The 20740-nt window shown below is 43.9% G+C and overlaps 1 protein-coding gene and 1 long non-coding RNA gene across 8 annotated transcripts in view; one reads left to right on the top strand and one right to left on the bottom strand.

The window, feature by feature from the left end:
- LOC123983935 (signal-induced proliferation-associated 1-like protein 2) overlaps positions 1-20672 on the top strand; it is a 75667-nt gene extending 54995 nt beyond the window's left edge. For 4 of the 7 annotated variants that reach the window (XM_046070387.1, XM_046070388.1, XM_046070386.1 and 1 more), the window contains 11 exons: positions 1721-1867; positions 3285-3388; positions 3558-3646; positions 4817-5190; positions 7792-8052; positions 11209-11347; positions 14622-14841; positions 16318-16449; positions 18875-18992; positions 19399-19477; positions 19897-20672. In XM_046070387.1, coding sequence (XP_045926343.1) covers positions 1721-1867; positions 3285-3388; positions 3558-3646; positions 4817-5190; positions 7792-8052; positions 11209-11347; positions 14622-14841; positions 16318-16449; positions 18875-18992; positions 19399-19477; positions 19897-20043 — 1810 coding nt within the window. In that variant the 3' untranslated portion in view covers positions 20044-20672. Of the gene's footprint in view, positions 1-1720; positions 1868-3284; positions 3389-3557; positions 3647-4816; positions 5191-7791; positions 8053-9183; positions 9584-11208; positions 11348-14621; positions 14842-16317; positions 16450-18874; positions 18993-19398; positions 19478-19896 lie in introns of those variants that run through there. The other 3 variants (XM_046070392.1, XM_046070393.1, XM_046070391.1) reach the window with 2 other exon arrangements.
- LOC123983936 lies at positions 12329-14910 on the bottom strand. The gene is made up of 2 exons (XR_006828333.1): positions 14787-14910; positions 12329-12610 (listed from the first exon to the last, which is right to left on the bottom strand). It is a non-coding gene; the product is annotated as an uncharacterized LOC123983936 (long non-coding RNA).
- Positions 20673-20740: the final 68 nt, after the last annotated feature.

Below are 20740 nucleotides of genomic sequence, written 5' to 3' on the forward strand. Positions count from 1 at the left end.
CTGAAATCTTAAATAAAGCATCATTTTCCATCCACACATATAGCTGAATCCAGACTTGGCACCGTAAAATATGACACCTTCTACGCAGCCAACTGAGACAGACTCCTAATCTCTGCAGCCTCAAGTGTTATTGCAGCGCAGAGAGAAAAATTATGTTTAATATCCCTGCCTAACTTTACATTATGTCAAGGGAGGAAGAGAAGGAGAACAAAGAGCAGCTGCCGCTGTTTCACATTAAAGTGCTTGGACCTGGCTGAGGAGACTTTAGCTGGGGAGGAAATGTTGCAATATGGCCAAAGCGTTCGATGATGTGTGCTGCCACTGAGTTGCTGACAGTTCAGTGAGTTTCCCATGGAGGTCTAGACGAAAGAAACCTGATGACAAACCAGTAAGGGCTTAATGCTAGGAATTCATCGCCTTTGAAATGGACATTTTATATTGTGATTTTTGAATTATATGGTTCTACTGGATTATTTTTACGAAATGTACCTGGATGATTCTGATATTTGAATGTCTGTCTATGCTTGCAATGCGTTGCTGTTTAGATGTAAGTATTTAAAAGAAAGGAGAAAGTGCACACACTTTGAGACTTCAGCTCTATTGAGACGCAATCCTGAACTCATTATATAAACAAATACATCAGGAAAAAAAGACGAAAAAAGACAGATGAAAGGTATAGAGTATGCAGCTAGACCTGGCTGGAGACGTAATGTGAAAGCCATCCTGCCTATGTTGTTGCAGTCTTATATCCGTCCGGTCATCTAACCTACTTTGTGTTGGTTAAAAGGAAGGCCTCCAGGCAGCAGGCATAACTCGAATCCAGTGTTTATTTTTCTCTCTAGACTGTTAGTCCACAAGCTTTTCCTGACTAGGCGAAAGTAAGCCAAGAAACCTCTAGTCTCAAGATATTAAGTCAGATCAGGGCTTATTCCAAGAGAGTGAAACATGCTTTGGATAGTCTGAGCTTAGAAAATGGTCAAAGTCAAAGTAGGTAAATGATTACTTTCACAGGTCATGTGTCAAAAGATAATTCAAGAGCAGAGTCAAGTTTGAGTTTCAAAGCAGAAATCTCAAGCATCCTCTTACGTTCAGCTTCTTCTGTCTTTAATCACACGTGGTACTACACACACACACACACACACACACACACACACACACACACACACACACACACACACACACACACACACAGGGGCTCGCCATCTGGATTACTCACTCAGGCATATTACCATAACTAATCTCTGTTTGTCTTTGGAGAGCAAGAAACCTTCTCCCTCACTGACAGTTTTCACATTTTCTTAGAAATTATCCATGGTGCTCACATGCAAGGGACTGTTCACCAGAGTGACACCCAGTAATATATTAATAGAGTAATACAGTCATTAACGCTGGGCAGTGAGAATAAGATTTTTTGTGGTGAATTTTCAGCTTCTAGGCAGTACAAAATCTAATTTAGGAGTAGTGCTGAAATTTATTAGCATAGCAATTACTCAAATGACAGAAAATCAACAATTTATGTTTGCTGATTTCATCGTATCAAATTTGAGGATTTACTGTGTTTCTCCCTTTTTATATCATCATTAATTAAATATCTTCTGGTTTTGGACTGTTGGTTGAACAAAACAAGCAGTTTGAAGATGTCACCCTGGGCACTGGAACATTGTGACGGTAATTTTTCACTATTATCTGACATGTATCCTTTGCCCCTCTGTTTCTGCAGGACAATGCAGGATATGGAGAACCCCCAGGTCACCTCATGTAACAAGGGAGACCAGCATTACCGCAGCTCCCCTAGTAACCAGTCCTCCTCCAGTGATCCAGGACCCTGCGGTAACAGCACCTGGTCCCAGCAGCCTGGATATGATGGGTACAGGACCACAGTAGTGTTACTTCTTTTGAAATAGCCTCTAAGTAGTCCCTTCAGGAATATGTGTTTTTTTCAGTAATGAATGCGGCTACAATCAGGCCCAGCTCTATTTCTGAGAACTTGCAATTTTTAAAAATGACAGCAATTTTTCCACATGAAATGACCAAATCATCAGCACACTTTTGGCCTGTCGGCACTCCTTTTTTGCAGGACGTGATCTAACAAACAATAAAATGATGCATGCCTTTGTCTAATACCACATCCAGTGCCCTAAATGAGGGAAGATGATGGAGGGTGATGAGTTTCATGTATGAGATTTTTTTTAGAATTATTATAGTTTCCATTCAGTCATCCCGAAGCCTTGGTTTCATAATTCCATTAAGGAGAAAATAAAGGCTACTTAAAACTAAATGGGCACTTGTAAATTAAACATTCAGTTTTATAGCCATTAAAAAGCCAAGCCAAGTACAGTATATTTCGTTGTTGTAACTTAAGCACATCTTCTTTCTTCTGTTTAAAATATTTAAATCTGATGAGCACTTAAGTATAATAGGAACTGATTATAAGAATTCTTTCTTGTCCTTCGGTATATCCTACTGCGTTGAAAATAAATGTTTTGGTAAAGTTGATCTCAGAACTGTAATTCTAGAAAGAGCAGGAAGAAGAGGCTTAAGCTAATGGAGTCCTTGTAGCGTCTGTCAGCGTGTTTGTAGCCACCACGGTTTCTCTCTGACATAAAACTTTTTGTCCTCTTTACGGTACATGTCAATATAGATCTATTTTCAATATTATGGTCTTTTCCAGCTTTCCATCATATGATGGTTTGCAGGGCAGCGTAGCTTCAGGCTGCACCCGCATTACGTCTGTAAGGCTGAGACTTGTACGCGAGCAGAATCCGTCAGAGACCAGTGTCTGTCTGGAAGTGGTTACGGACCATGATAAGAGGCTTAGCTCCGCACTGCTGCTTTGCTGTCAGAGGCCTCAAAAAGTGCGCTGAACTCTCAGTGTGCCCTCAGAGGTGCCATGATGCAGAACAACAGACGTGTTGACTGGACAATTGATCACCAGTTAGTGTTAGCAAAAGTTCACGAGACACTGTGGCCTCTGTTCATCTATTGTAACCTTCATTGGCTCTTTAATTAAGACCAGCATTGAAAATTTTGCTGCTCTTTCCCCTTTGTCAAGAGCAAGTGCGCCTGGCATGCCAAGTCGAATGAAAGGAGGTCTCATGTCAGCGTTGTCTGGCAGCTTCTTTATTCTATTATAAGCTCAAGTGATTTGACCTTAAATGATCTTGGGCTAATTGCTGTACAATTGTGGTAAATCTATTGAAACCCTTTCTCTGACTAGAATACAGAGCTCACTCTATAGACAGTATAAAATCATTTACAGCCCCTTTCCCCCCTCCTTTCTCTAGTTGTCCTTCCCCTATTCTCCACGAGCGGGCAGGGGACATGCAGGGGGGCGATGGAGAAATCCACAGGGAGAGGGAGCCCACCCTGGAGAGGACCAGGTCTGCAGGTGAGTTAGATGTTCTTTCATCTAAGCACTCATGATTCAGGTAAATATGGTGTCTAGAAATGTTAAAAAGACATATGACCCAGGGCTTTCATCAGTTGCACTTAGTGTGATTTAAGCTGTTTTTTCATACCTGGTACTTCTCAACACTCACATTCTTCTTGCTCCACAGAGGCCAAATGGCACATCCCCTCCACCAAGATCCTGAACCCTCTGAAGCAAAGAGAAGGTGGAAAAGACTCTCCCAACAAGCTGTCCAGGGTAAATGTCTGGACTTATTTTAAATTCAGTTTGACAGAATCTGCCCACATGACAGTTAATGCAAGTGTTTAGAAATTCAGTGGCTTGTTTTGAGGGGCACAATGTTTGAAAGCTCTGACTTTAATGCAGCCTCCACAGTATTTGTGGAGTAGAGTGTTTTGCACTGCCCAACTCTGCTCTGTCAGACCTGGTTTACCCCTCATCAGTGTTTGAATCGGGGTGAGGTCAGATTGCCCCTGTTTATGGGCTTTGCAGCAAACAGCCACTCAATTGGGGTATTCAACCTCATGGTGTTCCCTGTTGCTGCTCTTTGCTCTTATCACTTTCCCTTCATCAGCATGCTAATGGGTGTCTCATCTCATCACCATTTCTGGTTGTCTCACACTTTTCTAGGACACATTTTCCTAGAAGGCTGAATATATTACGTGCCCGAGCCTCTCATTTCCCCCTTCTCTATATACCCGTCTCACTTATCTTTTATTTTTTCCCATACGCCATCTTTGCTTCTGTCTTTTCTTTCTCCTTTGATGCTGGAGGCTGGAGCATACAGCAACAACTTTCTGTGGTTTTAGCCAGTGTTGTGTTAACCCAGACCAATGGATAAAAATTTAAACCATTCCCTTGGAACTCTCTTGTTTAATGCACAGAGCTTGTTTTATTTTTTTTAATGTGATGTGATTTAAGTTGCTTCCATGGTGTAGGGGTGTCAAGCATAGCATAAAGAAGACAACATAACGGGTCATACTCCTGAGGTTTTAATTTATGTTCTCTATTTAAGCATTACTGTTAACCACATTCACAGCTGATGATGAACAACTCTGGCTTTCTGGTCTTAACTGAGTAAAGTAGTTGCTGAAAATGTTATACACCCCTTTTAAACCCGCATTTGCGAGGTCACAAACGAAGTATGTAACAATCAGCATCTTCTGTTTGTATTCCTTCCTGTTACTGTGAACTAGCCAGACAGTAACGTAGGCCTCAAGAAAACCAGCTGTCACCTCAGTCAGGGACACATGAACATGTGATGTAGGCTGATGGGTAAAGCCATCCCCTTCTGGTGCCCCAAGCATGTCAAAACAACTGTAAGAATTATTTGCACCTGCTGTTTGACCTTGTCTGATTTACTGTATTTCTGTCTCCTTCACCCCTCTTGTGCTCTCTTTCAACCAGATGGGCGATAAAAACTCAAGCCACTCAAGTAGCAACACTCTCTCAAGCAATGCCTCCAGCAACAGCGACGATAAGCACTTTGGCTCTGGAGACTTGATGGACCCAGAGATGCTGGGCCTCACTTACATCAAAGGGGCTTCCACAGACAGCGGCATTGACACTAATCCCTGCGTGGCCCCTGGGGCCCGGGTGTTGCTGCAGGGCAGGGTGGGAGAGCAGGGACACCCCTGGGTATCAGAGCACCATGAGGACGGGGCGTCAGAAGAGGATCATGGGAAACTGTACCTGCCACAGGGCTACGCCTCTGCCATTATGTCTAGTCATGTGACGGAAGGAAGCATCGGCGACCTAAGCGAGATCTCATCCCATTCAAGGTACAGTGCAGTGATAGAATGTGTGTTTTTATTGAACTTTCTTCCCCTAAAAGACTGTGTAGATGTGTCATTTCTAATTGTTTAAGCTGCATATGTCCGCAATTGTCCAGTTAAAAGTGTGTTTTGGGTAGCAACAATTTAGCTTTCGAGATGGGTGATCAATAAAAGGGAAAAACCTGAATGATTGTGTGGAAAAACATAACAAATGCTTCCATACAGGTCACAAAGGGTAACTGAACTGGAGGGAAATGACGTGAATCATATACTATAGAGGAATGATATGACAGAAAGCCATCATCATAACACCAAATGAGGGAATATGCTTTGGACGAACATTGTCCGCTCCTCCAGCAGAGTTCCAGAGACTGGTTCAGTTTATGATAAGTAGCATTGAATCTCTTCTGAAGGCCCAACACATTACTTGGACACTCTGTTTATTTTTTTCCCGTGTATTTGCCACCACACGGTATACGTGACTCATAGTCTTTCTTCTCTAATTAATTCATTCTGTTCGGGTCATTGATTTGCCCGCTGACAAAAATCACACCCTTTTCATGGAATATGGCTCGAAGCACAATCCACTGTGTTCAAACAAGTGGATCTACATTCACACATACACCACTGGTGCCACGCTTTTCAGCCCATTATCTGTTCTGTTAAACACACACAGAGACAAAATCATGCACAAAAGGATGGTTGCTGGCTGTTAGCTGACCTTTTCACCCAGCCGTGCTCCCTCGCTCCTGAGCCGCAGCCTGACTCATCCAGCTGTGCTGAAGCCAGTGGGTGGGGCTGCTGTCAGGCTGGAGCAACATGGGGGGTTTCATCATGCCGCCATCCAAGTCCTCCTTACCAGACTGGGGCCCATCTGGGAAAGAGGAGAGGTGTCAGAGAGGGTTGGCCCCGCAGCCACTCACAGTCTGTCTCTAGGAAATAGAATGAGTATCTATTTGTTTATGCCATATAGGATTATGTTACCGCAATCTGTTCAGATCATTGACCTGTTTGGGTGGCATCAGAACTGTGTACTCCATGATATCATTCAGAAATGAGTAAAGAGCCCATGCCATCACCTTGACTACTCCGATGTATCCCACTTTTTATACAATGGTCTTTGACACCGGAGTGTCATCTGAACAAACAGTGAAGCAGCAGGAGCACATTTCATAGGGGTGTGGCCCAGATGGTTATGAATATGGAAACAGATTATATAGTGGCTCCAGCTAAAGCCAACATTGATGTCTCAGGGGGTTTTAGCAGAATGTTTTGTGTTCACTCAAAGTTGTCCAGCAATCAACAAGGCTTTAGGACCAAAACCTGACATCTTTATGGGCCTGTGCAGTTTATCTAAATTGCAGGATGACACCTGACCAGGCAGGGGCAAAGAAACATGAATTGCCCACCCTCATATTAACCTTAATCCCACACATCACAGGCGCTTTATTCCATCATTCCAATTTGCATGACTTTATCAATTTGTTCCAAATGACTTTATATCATCGTGCTGGGGGACCCCAATCAAAAGCACCTAAGTCCACCTATGTGGTTTTAATTATTACTATTTATTGTGTTCATGTTTGCCATGGTTCCTAATTTGGCTTAAAATTACAGAAACCTAATTATACCAGAATCAAAGTATTGCATTAGACAAAAAAGTATATATATTTTTGTTATACACAATATGCAAATTCATTTTAACATGCCTAAAATAATAATAATCAGTTGTTGTTGTTTTTTTTTTTTGTTTTTTTTTTTTCATAAGACCGTTACTTAACATTTTGCTATGATGGCTGTTTTTTACAGTAATTAAGTCGGTGGTCCTTATGTTGATAGAATGATGAAATATACGAAACTACAGTAGATGTGCCTATTCTGAGGGAAGGGAAATTTGCAAAGGATGAAACCTAAGCAATATAAGTAAAAAATAAAAAAAAACAGACAGGCATGCTGTTTGGCTGATGCATGGCTCATTGGCTCATCCTGCCTAAATCTGCCAATATCTGAACGAGTAAGGATATGGAGTTATGTTAAGTATTCTCAAGGTTCAGTTCACCCACATAAAAAAAAAAAAAAAAAAAACATTTTCCCACTTACCTTGAGATATCTATCCATCTAGTTTCTTTTTTACGGAAGATTTTCCTTAAAAACCAGAAATCAAAGAAGTCAGAAGTCATAGTGGTGGATACTTCAAAATATCATAAAATAAAACTGGCTACATACCACACTCCTTTATGATTTGAGTGCTCTGACCGTTTAATCTGGTTTGTCAGTTGATATTTGACTAAATATTAAAAGGACAAAGTTCAGCAGGAATATGCACATGATAGACTGGATGTGAGTCATCTTTCACTGTAGGTTAGATTTAAACTAGCTTGTCTAAACTCTCCGTGGAGGAAAGTATGTCTTCCCGTCTAGCAGAGCCAAGCATTCAGTACTCATTTTAAGTTCAAAATCACCTTGTTTTGTTATTTCTGAAAATCTGACCACAATTTTTCATTGTTGATGTTTGTTTATGCTTTCATGTTTTTTTCTGTTTTTAAATTCATTCATTGTGGTCACTTTTGAGTTACATTATGCTGTATTTTTTTGCTGTCTGGTCAGTGGCTCACACCACTCTGGCAGTCCCCTGGCCCGTGGTGCCAGATACTGTATGTCCGCAGACTCCTCCAAGGTGTACACCATCCCCCAGACCAGCAGCTCAGGGCCAGGGCCAGAACCGGGGCCAGGGCCCAGCTCAGAGGCCTGTGGACAGACACGACCACAGTCTGGTTGCAAACTCCTTGTGGGAATGAAGACGACTGATGATGATGATGATGAGGATGCCCGCAGCACTGAGGGACCTCCCAGCATTTCAGAGTGTGGGTGAGTGTGTGACAGAGAAAGCAAGAGAGAGCATGTCCAAATGCACTCTTTATACCACAAAAACAAAAGGAAGTTTAGTATAGTTTGGTTCCAGTTCAACATTAGCTATATTAGCATTTAAACATGCTAACTGGCCTCATCAGCACAGTATCTCTCACCTGTGAGATGTTTCCTCCCAGACTTGCTGTCTTGAGCCAGACCCATTCCTATACAAATGCCCCCCACCCCAATCAGTGTGCATAAACTGGCCTTGATTGAAGCCGACAGCCACAAAATAAATAAGCTCAATGAAGCCGCGGACATAATACACTTGGCACATGTCACTTGTGGTTATTGATTCTTCCCGTGAAGCCGGGTCCCCGTGGGCTGCCAGACTTGAACCTCTACCAGAATCTCTGCTGGGAGCCAAGCAGCGATCCGCACAACACACTGCTGTCAAACATGCAGTCCAAGGACACCTGCCACAGAATCTCCTCTGGGAAGAAGAATGTATGCAGTCGCTCAGCCAGGTTGAGAATGTATACTCTCCTCAGACTTTATATGACTTTATATGAACAGTGACGACTGACTGTATCTGTCTGATGATTAAATGGCTTGCTGTAGAGAACAGAGAGACATTCATGGTGACATTGAAACGTGTGTGTGTGTGTGCATTGAAACGTGTGTGTGTGTGTGTGTGTGTGTGTGTGTGTGTGTGTGTGTTCATTCGAAGGGGTTTGCGTGTGGGCTCGGGGCACATTTGGAGGACAGAATGTGAGATTTGCCCTGGAAGAAACCCCCTGCTCTAGCTCCCAAGTAATTTCATTTAGGCTGTGAAATTTGCCACTTAAGGGCTATGTGATTGATCACATGAACTGAAGTCATCTTCGGCCGACTTATGAAAAAGCTCTGTAATCCAGTTACCCTCTGCATTGTTTGTTTATATATTCCTGTAGTTTTATTTCATCTTACATAACAGTGCCTCATGATGAATGGCCTAATATTACTCGCAGATATTGTTCTAACATAATGAAGTTTCTCTTCCCCTTTTCTGAAAAGTTTTCTCATTTGCTCTAATGCTATATGTAATGCATTATGTGTAACAATGCTAACCCTGGGCTGTTTCTCTCTTGCCTCTGCTTCTTATTCCAGAGGAGCGGAGAGCTTGTTAGCCTTCCTTCTTAAAATGCTGTCTGAGCGTTCAAGGTACACAGTTTGTCAAAGTCAACCCCGTGGCCCAGTCTGACCCAGCCTGCTCCCCCACATATCACAACCCCCACCCCGCCACCCTTTGCCCCAGACCACCGCCCCACTCATCTCTCATGGCAGGTCTAAAGTGCTAGTCCTGCCATGTGGCACATGCTGAGAGTGGAGGGCAACCAGCTGTGCATCAGTGGCTTTGACATTTCCGCTGTATCTCCTTGTGTTACCAGTACTTTCTCCGTTAGACCCTCATCCAACATGCTCTCTGACATCCTGTAGTTATGTTTCCATTAAAAGTTTTGTGAATTTCTGAAATGTATTTAAAATAAAATCATCATGAATCAGTGCATTTTTCTGTCAATTATCTTGAAGCAAGTATATTTTTATATTATATGTAAACATTACAAATTTAATCGAGCTCCAGTAACTCGGCTTTATGATGCTTGATATGAATTTCATGCTGCTTCATACCCATAAATTTGTCTCTTCTGAACCACCCGGTGGTGGAACAAGCAATGCGCAACAAGCAACTCAGTCTGGACACAAACCAGGAGTGTTGTGGTTACGTGCACCCAATGCCCTCACTCTTTTTGTGCTTCTTGGCCTTTCTGGTGAAGTGGAGGCCTGTCGCAGTGATTGGCAGCATGACATTAATGCTTTGTGTCTTCAGTAGAAGAAGCAGAAGAAAGTACTGCGACCTCAAAGTGCAATCAAAAAATCTATTTCCATCAGAATTTATTGCATTTTGTAGTATTGATAGGCCAATTTTCCACCTCGGCCAAGCCTAAAGGAATCAATTTATTTGTCTATTTTCAATTTTTTTTATATTGAAACTGTGTATTTCTAACAGTGGATGAAAACGTACCTTCTTTCTTTCATACACAGAATCAGGACTTGCTTTCCAAGAAAACATTTATTACACATTGTAGTATTTAACAGATGCTCTTGCACAGTAGATTAACCTTTAATAACAAAGGTCAAGGCTTTAGCTTTGCTCCAGTCTTTTCGTGATCACTGATAGATCATCTAAGAACAAATTGTACCACCAGGATACAGAACTCAATTAATTTCACTTCTTTTTCCTGGATGCAGCCTTCAGAATAAAGCAATTGCTTCTGAACCGGAGATCTCATGAATCAGTCAGAAAGAGTCTGATAATCGCACATTTGCAATAAGCGTCTATGTATTTAGGGCTTGGTTGCCATGGTGCCAAAAGCTTAAAAAAGGGCAACTCTCAGCAGTAGTGTCTCTAGGTAACCATTGCAGCCAGGTGGTCCCATCGTCTCGCCGTCTAGCGTATCACCCTCCAGAAATCTAACACCCTGCCAACAGCACTCAGTGTATCATGCTCACAGGCTGCTCACTTAAAGCAGAGGTCTCACAGCCACAACTTCACCAGCCAGGTTTTGTCACCCCACCGCACCCCTCTAAACACTCTCAAAATCATGTATATGTTCTCTGAAAATACCCACTGCCCCACTGACAACCATCGCCTCTTGTGGGTCCTTCTCCAACACTGTTTAACAGCTCTCTTGTCTTCCTCTGTTGTTGTCTGAACACTCCCCTAGAGTCTGTGGTTTGCACTTGTCTCTGGATGTAATTTCTGTCAAAAACCCTCCGTTTTTCCTTCCTTCCTTTTCTTCCTCTCACAGCGCTTGGCCACACTCTCCACCGTCTCTTTAATCATGGGTTTGGCGTTGTGAAATGGCACGTGGTGGTACTAAAAATAAATTCCCTCCCTAGCTCCTCTCTCTAACCCTGTTACCCCCATGTTCACCTCACATAGCATGAGCAGGGAGGCACCTGATCTTGGCATGCGAAGATGGATCCACCTGAACTGCTTGTGTGATACTGACATTATTTTCTAAATAGCTGGACCCAAGCTGTGATGGCCCAAGGCCTCCCTTGCAGGTTGTGGCTTTCATGCCCCTTCTGATGAGCTCTGCTTTTCTGTGCCCTCTGTGTTGTCTACAGGCAGCTGTATGCACAGGAGGCTGCCTGCCGGCTCCAGGCTGCTGAGAGGGATGGAAAATCACTGCAGAGGCTTTCGAAAGAAGAGTATCTTAAAATGATGCTGCCCGACAGCCCTCCTGGAGAGGACAGGAGTCGGAAGGTGAGGTCGTTGTGGCTGATTGAGCAACAAACCTTTAATTTACATTGACACACGGACAAATGAAACTGTAAAGTAATGATTGATAGCATGATTACATGACATGCTAAAGATATTCTACTGCAAACCTGGCTATTTTATCATGCTGACTCACCATTAATCTCTTGCTGGGAAGACGTAAAAGCAGGACACCAGCTGATGGGGTTTGTCTCTCCCAACTTTCAATTCCCATTGACTGGCACAGAGTGGTTAATTTAATTTATAATGGGGCCTGGGTTTGCTCAGTCGGGATGTCATGGATTAAAGGTACGGAGATGCAGAGAGTGCATCGATGTTTGATGTTCCTGTGTCCTGCAGACTCTATTAATTGCATCTTCAGTTCCCCACGCGCCATCCCCCTTCCCCCATCCATTATCTACCAGGAAGGGACCCTGGAGACATATAAATCAGTTATTTTTGGATGCGGCTCAATTCTAACATAAATGCACTAGAGAAGGCAGGCATGTCCTCTGGCACAGGTAGGCTTTGTCCCTCACATGACGCATCTCAGTGCACTGACTAGCTTGTCTTGCTGTTGCACACTGGGCTTACAGTATATAAAATGTGTAGAACCAAGCAGTGCCTGTCCAAAATTAAAGAAGGTGTATAAGGCCTGCGAAGTGATTTCCCTTCAACTGATGCTATTTTGTTTTCCCACAGAGAAGGAAAGCACAGTAATCAGTACAAAGGTGCTGCTTATTGGATTCAAAGAGCAGTATGGTCTTTGTTGTAATCACACTCTCCTGTCTGATTCAGTGCGATAATACAATGTGTGGAAAAACAATCTGGGAGAGAGATGCATGAGGGACGGCACAGCGCCAGACACTCCAACCATATACACATCTGATCCCAATGAACACATACTGTTCTTTTCTGGGAGCAGCTTCGCTGGGACTGCATGTTTTCAATCACTAGCTGGCACGTAAAGGAATCAAATTACATCAGTGACAATGTTGGAAACATCATTGCTGTATTTCTAATTTAATACAGTCTGACTTGTTTAATCTCCTAAGTAATTAAACAGTCTACAGTAAAGGTTAATTTGCATGTCACTTCCGGTAGTCACCCGATGCCTTTGTGTGGGTGAGCAGGTGCAGAGAGATTTTTCTTGCCAGCCGCTGTGTCTGCTGGGACGCCCTTCCACAGACAGGCAGACTATTGTGTAGCTGACGTAAAGGAAAGGCCGTTCACAGCTTATTCTCCCACAACGTTCCTCTCTTGAACCTCCTGTGGGAAAGAAAAAAAAGGATCTGAATAGGTGGTTGTCCAACACATCCTCTCAAGTGGCACGTCAAAGGGTTCCAGTGCTGGTTGTTGTCTTTGTTCAGTGCGGGCAGCGAGGAGGGGAAAAAAAGTCAGGAAAATCAGGATAAATCTAGGTGGATGTGTCACTTCTGCCTCAACTGATAAGAGCGTTGCTGTTGTACAAAGTGATTTGCATTACAGCCCAAATCAGGGTGAGGACTGTTGCCAGCTGAGGTGGATTTAGACACGCTAAAATAGTCCATAATCTTGCAGGTTTGATTAATACAATATTTTCGATAACCAGTGCCAAGATGTGTTCAGAGAGCCTGGTTTGATGCCGTGGATGTAATAAATAGATAGCTTCTGAGAAAACATTAAGCCCTCTTGCAAATGGTTTCATTTGCCGTGACTCCATTTAATGGAGCTCTAAGTCAGTGCTATTTTTGCTTTATATGAGAGAGCAGCAAATCTTGTTTAAAGTTGTTTTGATGAGCGAGAACCTTATGGGCTCTAATCTTGTAAAGTTGGGTGGGAAAACTTGCAATAAGATACAACCGTGTTAAGTTAAAGCCTCTGAGATGTTCTGTGGAGGCAATATGTATGTATGCTGCTTTGAATTCCAGTATACATCTCCGCTTTAAAGACGTACTAGTTGTTTGTTAAATTCTCACGGTGGGATTTGTGGGGGATCTGTTTGAAATGGAGATGGCTGGGTGTTGGCTTGTGGGGATACTAGTCTTGTGTTGGTTACAGCTGGGAAGCCAAAGGCAGACATTTACCCATCTGGCCAACTGCCCCGCATATCATTTGTGGCTACTTTTGATGTCACTCCTGCAGTATTTATGTAAGCTAAAAGGGACAATGATGGATTGGATTGGCCTTTTGTGGTTTTGTGTGTTTAAAGAGGAGATCCTCTTGTCAAAATTCTGGCCACGGTCATGAAAGTCCCTGCAGTGGTATCCTGTGCACTTGGAATGCAATGGTATTAGATTTTCACAGTACGATAACCGCTTTATTATCACGTTATATGCTGGTGGTAGTAGTAGTAGTAGTAGTTTTATTATTACTATCAGTTACAATTACTTTAAAAAGGAATGAAACACAAGGGGTTTTTTGGTTGAACAAAATATTATGTCCTGACATACATGACACTTGATATAAACTTGACATTTTCTAATAACGCTCATATGGTAAAATTCAATACCATAGATGCTATGGATAAGCAAATGTACATGTTATTGGTAACAGTAAAATGTTCATAGCATAGTACACTGTGAAACCAGTACACCACTGCAACCCTACTGTGCACCGAGGATATCGGGACGAAGCTGCTTTTCAACCCTCACAGCTGTTGTGATTGTTCCTCCTGACCTTGTGTTGCATTTTGACATGTGCATTGCCTTGCACCAGCCTCTAAAAGTCTTGTTTAGATGCTTTGCGATATGAGTCCTATTCTAGAGAGTACACACAAAGCAGCAAATGCACTTTTGTGTATGTAGGTCATACCCAACGCTTCACTGGACTGTGTTCATTGGGTCTTTGGTTTGGATGTCAAATGCAAATACAATCTTAGCTTGTCTGTTAGCTTATATTTTTCTTTTCCGTCCCGTATTGTGGCACCTACACTTAGTTGTCTCTGTTTTCCTGTACTTTCTCACATTAAGCTCAGTGACTATTGGCTGCCTTGATGGTAGTGACCTCTGTCACTACCTCCACAAGCCCTGTCCACTGTTTTTCCCCCTTCTGCCAGACACTCTCCAGCTGTGCTCAGTCCATCTGCATTTTCCTGAGAGCAAAGACTGTAATCAATTCCTGACACTACTCCCTGATGTTGCCTCCTTACCCACCCAGCTGCCCACTTGTGTAAACCTGCTGTGCAGAGGACAGGCAAAGCACAGGGAAGATCTAGACAGAGGGCCATCGCTGGGGGTTTGGATCATTTGCCTTGTTGTGACTCTCTCTTGACAAATTGTTCCACCTCTCCTTCTCTTAGGTGTCAGCAGTGGGCAGTCTGTCACCGAGACGCTCCCTATACCGGACTCTATCGGATGAGAGTGTGTGTAGTAACCGCAAGGGTTCGTCCTACGCCAGCTCGCATAGCTCCATGCTGGACCAAGCCATGCCTAACGACATACTCTTCAGCACCACACCACCTTACCACAGCACGCTGCCTCCTCGCATGGTCCACAACCAGGGAGCATCCAACCTAAAGAGTAAGTACAGACAGTGAAACTCACACTGGGCTAACGGGTGCTAAAGAACACCTCCAAATGTGTACAGTACTTGACATCACCACGGATACTGCAGAGAAGCTGCTTCAAATAAAAACAAAGAATTCTTACTAAAACACCTCTTAGACAGGAAAAGCTAATGCAGACTTTCTCTGCATGTTGCACTTGGATTATCATTCCTCTTCTCTGGCACCAGATAAGAGCCAGGATATAGATAACTTGTTTGAAGAGCCACTTGTGTCCTACTGATATCATTAGCACAACTGGTACACACTCAAGCAGCACTCCTCAATATAGCCAACTAATTGGAACTGGGTGAGGCGGTGTGCAGCATGCAAGGGGCCTGCTGCTCCGTCTGCATTAAGCAGACACCTGTCACTGCTGGCTAGTATTCCCCTCTCTGCTGTTCTCCAGCATCCACTGAATATGCATTAGCGATGAGAGGCGTGCGCCTGCGACACTGCAGGTTTGTAAGATCTGTGACGTGAACATGCCTATTTTTCCATCAGGAGTTTCACGATGTCTGTCATACATTATGTTTCATTCACTCATAAGTCCCTGCCTGCCTGCCTCCCCTCTCTGTCCCTCCTGTCTCATTTCCATACCACTCCTCATCTGTCTCCGGCTGCCGTCGTTAGAAAATGGCTTTTGGAAAGATGCTTCTCTCTTTGGCCTCTTCTGGCTGTCAACCTGATGGATTTTCCCGATTGTTTTGAAGGGTAGTTGAGAACACAGGCTCCCTCTTTCCCTTACTGAAACAGCCCAATTTGGTAAACAGTGAATCACTCCTGCTCCAAGATGCTGGGTAAATTGAAAGGAGAGTGTCAGCATCACCTCAAGCTCTCTCTCTGTCTCTTCTCTGCTTCTCCACTCATGCTTTTCTAAATGCCTCTCTGCAGAATGGGAGCTTGTTTATTGCATTCCCCGTCTTTCATGGCTGACAGGGAGGCAGGGCGGGAGGGACAGAGGGGAGCAAAAGAAGATATTGATTGAAACATGAAGACATTCACTTAGACAAGTCATTTATCACCCCTCAGACAGCACCTTGCGAGTGCTATGCAGAGAAGGTGGTTTAATGTGACTCTAGCCTGTCGTGCTGTCACATAACAAAACTTTTCTTTCCAAAGTTAAATTGTTTGCAACCTTTAGGAGGATTTGTTATTTCGGTGCATCCAGATTAGAACTGGACTCAGGTGAAGGTATAATTGGATATGAGTTACTTAGCATAGTCTTGAGCTAGGTGATTTGGTGTGCAAGGCTGGAGTTAGGGAAGTTTCACCCTTTTTAGCAGCAATAACTAGTTCAAATAAACCCCCTGCCTTCCCCCTTCTACGCCCCCCCCATCCCTCTCCCAACTCCTCTTGTCTGCTCTGATGCAAACTGATGGGCGACTCAGGGATTGTCCCTAAACCCAGGCCAGGCCTAGACACTGATCGGAGTGCCTGCCTGTCTCTGCAGATGAGTTTTGGTTCTCTGACGGCTCCTTGGCGGACAGGTCCAAGTTCAGCGACCCGGGTCTCATGCCCCTCCCAGATACTGCCTCAGGCCTGGACTGGTCTCACCTGGTTGACGCAGCACGAGCCTTTGAAGGTAACCAGCCTGGCTGAAGCTGCTGGCACCTTGTGTAACCTCCCCCGTCCTCCTGGCTGCTTAGCGTGTGTGTGTGTGTGTGTGTGTGTGTGTGCGTGCGTGTGTGTGTGCGCGTGTGTGTGTGTGCGTGTGTGTGTGTGCGTGTGTGTGTGTGCGTGTGCGTGTCTGTAATCTGCAAGTGCTAGCTCGCTTGAATGTGCAGGTTTGTGTGTCCTTTGTGTTTGTGTTTCTTCTAGTGTCTCCTAAGTGCTGTAGGAGGTGACTTGTGGGAATCCTTTTGCTTTTTGCGCCTCTGCCCTGAGTCCCCGTGTGATTCCTGTCGACCTCTGGAACTTGGAAAATGAGCCATCATTTGTCAGCACAGACATGGAGCCAATTTTTACTCCATAAAGCCAGCAAGTCGCCATTCGGAGAGAGTTCTTATATGTTCCCTTATACTATTAAGCTCTTGGGTTGATAGTTTGGGGGGAATTTAAGCTTTGCCTTTTGTCCAGGAGGTCTGAATATGGTCCACTGGAAGTGGTTGGATTTTATTCTTCTACAAAACAATGACAAACATCTCATCCGGCCCAAAGCGGCGGATACCATCCCTAGAAATAGAAATCTATATTTTTAAGCTGGGCTTTCTTATAACCTGTCTGAATGGTGGCTGCTTTAGAGTATTTGCATTTTTTGGTGACTCTGGAACAAGCGATTTAGGAAATTGAGTATGCACAAAAATGTACGTTGAATTGCAGTATTTTTTGTCTTTCTAGACAGCGGGACAGATGTGTTCCTGTCAAAACTGAAATCTGTCTTTTCACTCAGTCACACTCTATTTGCAGTTAATTAGCATTGACAGCCATCGTCTCAGCCACTTCATGGTCAGCATCATCACTTCTGTTCATTTATTTCCCCACGGTTTACGTACTTTTTCAACCACTCTCATGCCAGTGTGTTTACCATTTCTTATCACGGATACGCTAACATGCCATGCGTTTTATTTTCCAACTTGATCTCTGTCTGACCCCGAGACCAGTGAGCAGGCAGCATAGCATGTGACCATTCATTGTCATAATTAATGAATCCTCTATAGAGTTCCTTCTTCGATACATTTCCTGCTGCATAGCTCGCAGCATATCATTTAACCGGAGTGGAATCAGCGGAGATGATGCAGACTCTGACTGGCAGCTAGAAGGCAGTTGTCACGGCAGCCTGGCTGGCCCAGAAAAGCGCTGTGTAAACTGGAGCCTTGTTGCCAAGCAGAAAGTGGCTCCAGGCTGCCATCGTGCCGTGTACGTTCAACCAGCTCTGTTTAGAGGCAGGAGAGAAAGAGGTTGCCAGCCATGCAAAACATTTATAGCGTTCATAACCTAAGCCATGTGGATCCTGAGAGACTGCTCTTATTCCTGATGCAAAAAGGCAGTTTGGATTTGGAATAAAAAAAAACAGGCTTTGATAAATGTCAGCAACAGAAGGCTTTTGGTGCATTCACTGAAAGCTCTTTGTCAACTATTGGATATGTTTTAATATTACCTCAGAAATCACAGACTGTCGTGTTTTCTCTTCAGCGTAATCTGTTTTTCTTTGATTGTCCAGTAAATCTGGACACCGGGTCACGCAAAAATGAAAAGCTGCTTTTCTGCACCCATCAGTGCTTACCTTGAAGTCTTTAATCTTTCTGATGCAGCCATCAAATATGAGGAAAATGTTCATTCATATGTAAATTAAAGCTTGGTCTCCCTTTCCTGCCTCGTCTGAACATCCAACTCCAGGCTCTATCAGCTTTTGTCTTGGAGTGGATTAGCTTTCATTTGGGGGCTAAATTAATAGAAGGGTTTCCTTAATCTTTTCTATGAATATGCAGATCCTCCTATCTTTAGTCTCAGACCAAGGGCTTGAAAGAGAGAGAGTGGTTTCTAAAGAAAAGAGTATCACGCCTTAAAACCGAACAGTCCCCAAGTGTAACATGCCAAGTTTGGGTTTTCCATGGGGCGTTGAGCAAGCTTAAGGGCTTGATATGGTAAAACAAGCATGACTGGTGCCTTACATCTCTCTGGGATCCAGCCCATTATGAGCAAAACAGCTGTTAGAGGAAGCTCAGAGGGGCGAGGGCCCCAGAGCAACACCCAAGAGACTTACTTTGTCTGTGATAGTCTAGAAATGCTCTGTTTACCACCTTGCTCCTTTTTGTCTGGTTATAAATCTCTCAGTGTGGGAGGACTTCCCTTTTGGTGGCTTTGCAACAGCGCTTAAACCAGAGCCACTCATTCATACAAAGCATGAATGAATCACCTCATCCTGTCAGGAATGCGAGCATGCGAGTGTGTTGTTCTGCTCTACTTTAGTTGCATGCTGATAACATGAAAAGCGTTGCCGAACACATTTCCTGTTGTTGATGTTGAGGGCAGATAATGACCTATTCCGTCACCCGTTCTGTCTCCAGACCAGCGCGTGGCATCTTTCTGCACCATGACGGACATGCAGCGGGCAGAGGCTCTGCAGATCTCAAGAGAGCTGACCAGACGGGTGGTGGAGGCGGAGGGAGCAGCGCTGGAAGCAGAGTAGGCTTTACTGACTCACACGAGCACCAACGCTCCAGCAGCAACTGAATAATTGACTGTTCGCTAAATCATCCAGGGGGTTACATTAGAGCTAGTAACATTTCAATTAAATGTATTTATTGTACTGTACTAAAAATTAACTAGGACTAACTAGCTCTACACTGCAATACACAAACAATGTTGCTGCTATATTTTCATGTCCCAGTTATACATAATAAATGAATTAATGAACCATGGCTACCTCATTTAAGAAAATGAGGGAGCAGAAAACTTGATAGGTGTAGCAACAGTAACAGCAACGGGCGGGACTTAGCTAACCATTATCAGCTTTTATATTATGTTTTATTCGTGTAATAATTGAGTCTTGCTGAGTCTTAACAGCATCCAATTTTGTGTCGCCCAACAGCGGCTCCCCCTCCACACTGACGGGCAAAGTCAACCAGTTGGAGGTGATCCTCAGGCAGCTGCAGCATGACCTCAGAAAGGTAAGTTTGCATATATCAGACTCATTTCTTGATTACGTTTCCATCAACTTCTTGCTCTCCTTTCTCATGTCAACAAATACTGCATGTCTGTGTCACACAAGTCGGGAGAATAGGCATTGAGTAATGGGTGCCCTGAGGTCTGTGTAATACAAACTCGTCCACTTAATTCAATATCCTGCTTCCTTTCCTTATTGTTTCCCAGGCCAACATTTCCCCACCTCCACTAATGTGCTTAAAGCGGAGAGAGGAAATGCGTTTTTATCAGAACAGAGAAAAGGCTGCTTTGCCATGTTAATGCCTCCCATTTACACAGCGCAGATGAAAGACGGATGTTCTTGTAATAGCGGGGCTTTTATCAACCTCTTGTAGCCATTTATTTTTGCCTCATGTACCGGTGTTGTGTGTGTGTGTGTGTTCAGGAGAAAGAGGATAAGGCGATGTTGCAGGAGGAGGTTCAACACCTGAGACAGGACAACATGCGACTGCAGGAGGAGAGTCAGACAGCGGCGGCTCAGCTAAGGAAGTTCACAGAGTGGTTCTTTCACACCATCGACAAGAAACCCTGAGATAGAGAGAGAGAGACCCGCGGAAAAAGAGAGGGAGCGAGTGCAAGATGGCCTTCACTCCTCCTGAGCACCCACTAAACTTCTACTTAAGACTCCCAGATGATCCACAGGCAAACAAACTTTCAAACAAACCATTACCGGCCACCAGAGTAATCAAGACTGTAGTGCAGTCCCTGAAACCCTGACCTGGACCTTAGCTTTGGGATCCTCTTCTGTCTGAAGCGCAGGGCTGTTTCTGACATTTTTCCATCCTGGCAAACGAGACTCTTGGGAAACCTCCTCATCTCCAGCGCTGGGGAGGAATTAAGGAAGGCGACCCCTGGGGGCCCCTCGCCGGTGTCCCTGGGATCTTCTTACAGTAGTGGAATGTAAAGCTCATTTACTGTAGTCAACATATAATCTACCTACGTATGTCCCGTCAGTCTACTGTACTGTATACTCAGCTGTACTGTATCATACTGCACACACTGTCACACAGCTGTTTCTGTGCCGCCCTTCACGGACACAGGAAAGTAGAGAGGGTGAGGCGAGGAGGGGAGGAATGTACTGGACATAATGAAGTGGTACTTTCTGTCTGCTTGCACCAAGAGGAATTCACATGTGGCGGTCTTGAAAAGTACAGTGTGTGGGGGGGGGGGAAAGAATGTAGCTCAACTGAAGCTCTTTTTTTTTTTTTTTTTTTTTTTTTTTGTTGGGT

This window comes from Micropterus dolomieu, linkage group LG15 (assembly GCF_021292245.1).
Source record: "Micropterus dolomieu isolate WLL.071019.BEF.003 ecotype Adirondacks linkage group LG15, ASM2129224v1, whole genome shotgun sequence".
In the NCBI taxonomy this organism is placed as follows: domain Eukaryota; kingdom Metazoa; phylum Chordata; class Actinopteri; order Centrarchiformes; family Centrarchidae; genus Micropterus; species Micropterus dolomieu.